The following is a 4,304-nucleotide window of genomic DNA, read 5'->3' as shown; positions in this document are numbered from 1 at the left end:
ATCGTCGAAACGTTGGTTCGCATCAGTCGTGGAAGTCGTCCCGCAGACGGTTCGAACTATGCGGCTGTGTCTCATCGTCCTGATCTTTCTCGCGAGCACGGCACTCGCGAGGTACCACGTAAGTTTTCCATTTCCCTCGCGAAGAGATCTCAAGCTCGTTCCGCCACCTGTTTTTTATCACGTATTCAATAATAAAAGATTCGCAGTGCATTTGAAAGAAACCAAACGGGTTTGTGAATTAACGTGTCTTTGTATATTTTTATAAATTATAACTCGCTAACAGCGATCAATTTTAGGTAAAATTATATTTAATTAACAATAAAAAGTTTTAATAAATAATAAGATTCTTAAAGGCGGTATTCATAGTCCGTTCTTATTTTAGTCCATCTTAAATAATGTCTTAAGATGCTAATTAAGATGGCTCTTTGATTGGTTCATGACATCTTAAGATTGTACTTAAGACAGTCTTAAATATAAGATCCGAACTGAATACCGGCCTTAATGTGTGAGAATAATAATAATTAAAAATATTAGGGGTAAATAAGAATCAACGCACTGAAGTCGGTGCGTAATTAAATAAAATTTTGTATTGTACAAATTCACATAAAAAAGATAGAAAAAGTATAAAATAGATACATGATTAATTCAAATGCTTATAAATGAATTTGATAACGTTTCTCAAGATTACATGTTTAGACTACAAAAATTCCTAACTTTATAATTGATTAACAATATTTAAAATATTAAAATATCATTATTAAGTTCCACGTGAGCTTTAATTATTTTTTTCATATGGTTCATCTCAATAACAATATTCCTTATTTTGTAGAAATTCTATGTAAGCTTTAATTATTCTCACAAATTGATTCATTGATTTGTTAATTTGTATTTCGTATTTTTTATTTTGTTAGCGCGTCATTCTGTTAACAAGCAAGATTTTGAAGATGATTAATAGACATTTGCGGGGAAAGCGCTCTAGTTTCTATGCGACTGTAAAACTGACTAAATCGTTGTTAATTTGTAGGTAATATTTAGATGTCCGCGTATCCATAAATTACTTATTCATCAATTCGGAGTAATAGATAGCTGCTTATCTCTCCTTCTTGCAATTTAGGGCACTTCTTGGCATCGCCATGGTTCGCGCAGCGTTATGAAATTCAGCAAATCGTCAACTTGTATCATCTATCCACGATGATAAACGCGGAAATATGATCTCCTAAGTATCCCTCTATACTTCATTCATCGCTCCGTAATGCGTCCAAAAACAAGCAGAGTTGTACGAATTGCAATTTTAAAATGATTACAACTGCTTTTACGTAAGAAAACGTGCAACACGCTTTTGCACGAAACTGATACCTACGCTCACTTCGATCAGGCTCTGATTAATTTTATAGTAAGCAAACTGTCAGCAGTCCAATGCCAACACGAGTGGCAACAAATTCAATTAGAAATTACTAACAAATTGATATCAACTGTATCCACAACTGTGTAATATCTCATGCTTTACAGCCTGTTAACATTATTTGTGTGACAGTAGATTTTATTAATTTTCTAAAAATTTATAGATTTGTATTCAAATTCTGTTCTATTTCTGCTTCCAATCTGCGTCTAACTCCGTAGCAAGTATGTTAAAATCTGTTTGATTTCTACTATTATATTTCGTTGACAAATTTTCCTATAATATATATTGTCCAATATTGTATGTATAGATCCTGAATTAAATATGTGATTCTCTTGTCAACAAAATTTGTAAAAAATACTTTGTAGAATCTATTCTCGAAGATTTGGCTGTCTGCGTTTAATCGACGATTAACCAGCAGAATTACAATTGCGACAAAATTTCAGACTATATAATTTGTTATCCTGAACCTTTTTTCTTTCTCAGCATCAAACAATGAATTAATAATTTTATCCATATTAATACTATAGAAGTACCAATTGGTCCATTATTGACCATTCCTACTTCCCTTTTTAGATTAATGTTATTAAAAGAGAGATAAAATTCTGAAATATATTTTAATTTTTCAATAATTATATAATTTTACTCTAAAAAAATATTTGATTTTTCATTATTTTTTTATTTTCATTGTAATTTATTACTTTTTGATAGTTTGATACTTTAATGTTAACAAACTGGCGTTATTTATAATGTGTTAATCGCCGATTAAGTTAATCAGAGCCTGATCATTTACTTTTAAAAATTGCTAAGCTCGTTAAAAATTTATCAAAGACTCGTGGTAAAGTCTGCGTTAAACATATGATTGCGACTGCTGTGTCTAGTAGGACCGGCAAAAGCGCGCATCTATTAAACTTCCGTTTCCACTGCGTTGCATTCCAAATCGGATATCGAGTCGAGATCGTTATTGCTTAAACCTGTCGACCCTGTTCCAATTTATAATGTTCCCCTGTAGTAGGCTATTTGCGTGATTCACACTGACGCGCACGACTAGAAGACAATTGTTGAAAGAAAGATTTGGAGGTTAAAGCTCACCGAGATAAGGACGGACGATACGGATTGCCTGGCCTGTTCTCGACCGCAACGCTTTTTTCACCCCCTTTCGACAACGCTCGAAAGTCCGTTAGTGTCCATACAGTATGATTTACAATAGTCTTAAAATTTGTAATTAACGCCGAGATACAATTATAATGAGACAATGATTTCAACAAACTTCCCGATTCCCGCCTTTTCGCAGCAGCGTGTTTTTGTTATCGGCTGTCCATTCTCTCCCTCGCCGCCCCTGAATTAATTAAAAATATATAATTAAAATTTTCTACCTATCGTTTGCTATTGCAATCTCATTATTTTATTACGAATTGCACTTGACAATTATCTGCAATCAATGTCAATTTATCTTTCTTGTTAAAATGGTCGGTTAAAATGATTGAAAGAAGAATCAAACTGAAGTGAGCTGCGAATTTGAATTTGAAGCATCAATTTCATTGGAAAACCTAACAAAAATTATTCACTTCAATTTGATTTACCTCTTTTGAATTAGAAGATCCTAAAGAACGCGAAATTGAATTTCTAATTTTCATCTAATTAATTTTTATTTGATTCTGAAAAAAGAAAAATAATTAAATACAGATATACAATATATTTTAAGATCATAAAGTCAAATTATAATATATAATATACAAATATTAACCCATTAAGGCTCATGCTTATAACGTTTTTCATTAGCAAAACTAGTGCATACTCAGTGCACATCCCATACAGCACAGTAACGTTTTAAAAATGTATTTAAAACGTACATGTTGGACGTTTTGGACATATTAAAAACGTCCAGATTAGATCCATGGATATTTTAAAAACGTTTTAAAAACATCCAGTATTACCATTTTGGACTTTTTAAAAACGTCCATTTTAGGACCCAATGGACTAAAACTGGACTAAATTAATACATTAAACAAATTTTAGACCACAATCAAGACAAAATGATTCTTATATGAGTATTATTACTGATTAATATCTTATTCCATAATACATTATAAAATTATAATAAAAAAGAAAACGTTTTTCCCTAAATTCGGGGTATGTGAAGTTAGCACCCCAACTATAGTACTCAGGAGTTCCGATTAGAGTTCCCGTTTCTTTTTGACGAGACAAAGAGTTCTATATAATTTATAACAAGAGTTCCGCTTAATAAATATTTTTAAGCCATTTTTAAAAAATGGGGTGCTAACTTCTTATCGAAAATCGAGATCCAATAATTCTGAGCGGCCCAATAGCTTCATTTCGTGAATACCTAGAGTTCCTGATACATAAAAAAAATTTTTTTTTAATAAAAAAAAATTAAAAATTTTTGAAAAATCAATTTTTAGATACAATAGTTCTGAATAGAGTTCCTGCTTCCTTTCAACGATACGAAGAGTTCTCTATACTTTTTAACTCGAGATTCCCTTAATAACAATTTTTAAACAACTTTTAAAAAATGGGGTGCTAACTTTTTATCGAAATTCGAGCTCGAATAGTTCTGAGCAGCTTAATAGCTTTATTTTGTGAATACCTAGAGTTCCTAATACATAAAAAACAATTTTGACATACAACAAAATTTATAAAAAGAAAATTAAAAAATTTTGAAAACATTTTTTTATACAATAGTTCTGTCACATGTTAATTGTCATTCTGTCTATTTCGAAGAGTTCTAAGCGATTAAAATCAACACAGACCCAAAAATCAAAGAGATATGTACTTAAAACAAAATTTGAAAAATTGGTTGCAAAAGCACATATCTCCGGCGTTCTGGGCAGTTCTCGACGAGCTCTAACGAAAAGTATCAGGTGAAAAAGCGATTTGATGGCTA

General features: G+C 31.4%; 1 protein-coding gene across 1 annotated transcript in view; it reads left to right on the top strand.

Moving 5' to 3' along the window:
• The window catches only part of LOC108764764 (mucin-19), a 12,704-nt gene continuing 8,400 nt past the window's right edge, over positions 1-4,304 (top strand). Inside the window, exon 1 of the mRNA XM_018513140.1 lies at positions 1-118. Coding sequence (XP_018368642.1) covers positions 59-118 — 60 coding nt within the window. The 5' untranslated portion in view covers positions 1-58. The remainder of the gene's footprint in view (positions 119-4,304) is intronic.

This window comes from Trachymyrmex cornetzi, unplaced genomic scaffold (genome assembly GCF_001594075.2).
Source record: "Trachymyrmex cornetzi isolate Tcor2-1 unplaced genomic scaffold, Tcor1.1 scaffold45, whole genome shotgun sequence".
In the NCBI taxonomy this organism is placed as follows: Eukaryota; Metazoa; Arthropoda; class Insecta; order Hymenoptera; family Formicidae; genus Trachymyrmex; species Trachymyrmex cornetzi.
This window is presented reverse-complemented; position numbering and strand designations above follow the sequence as displayed.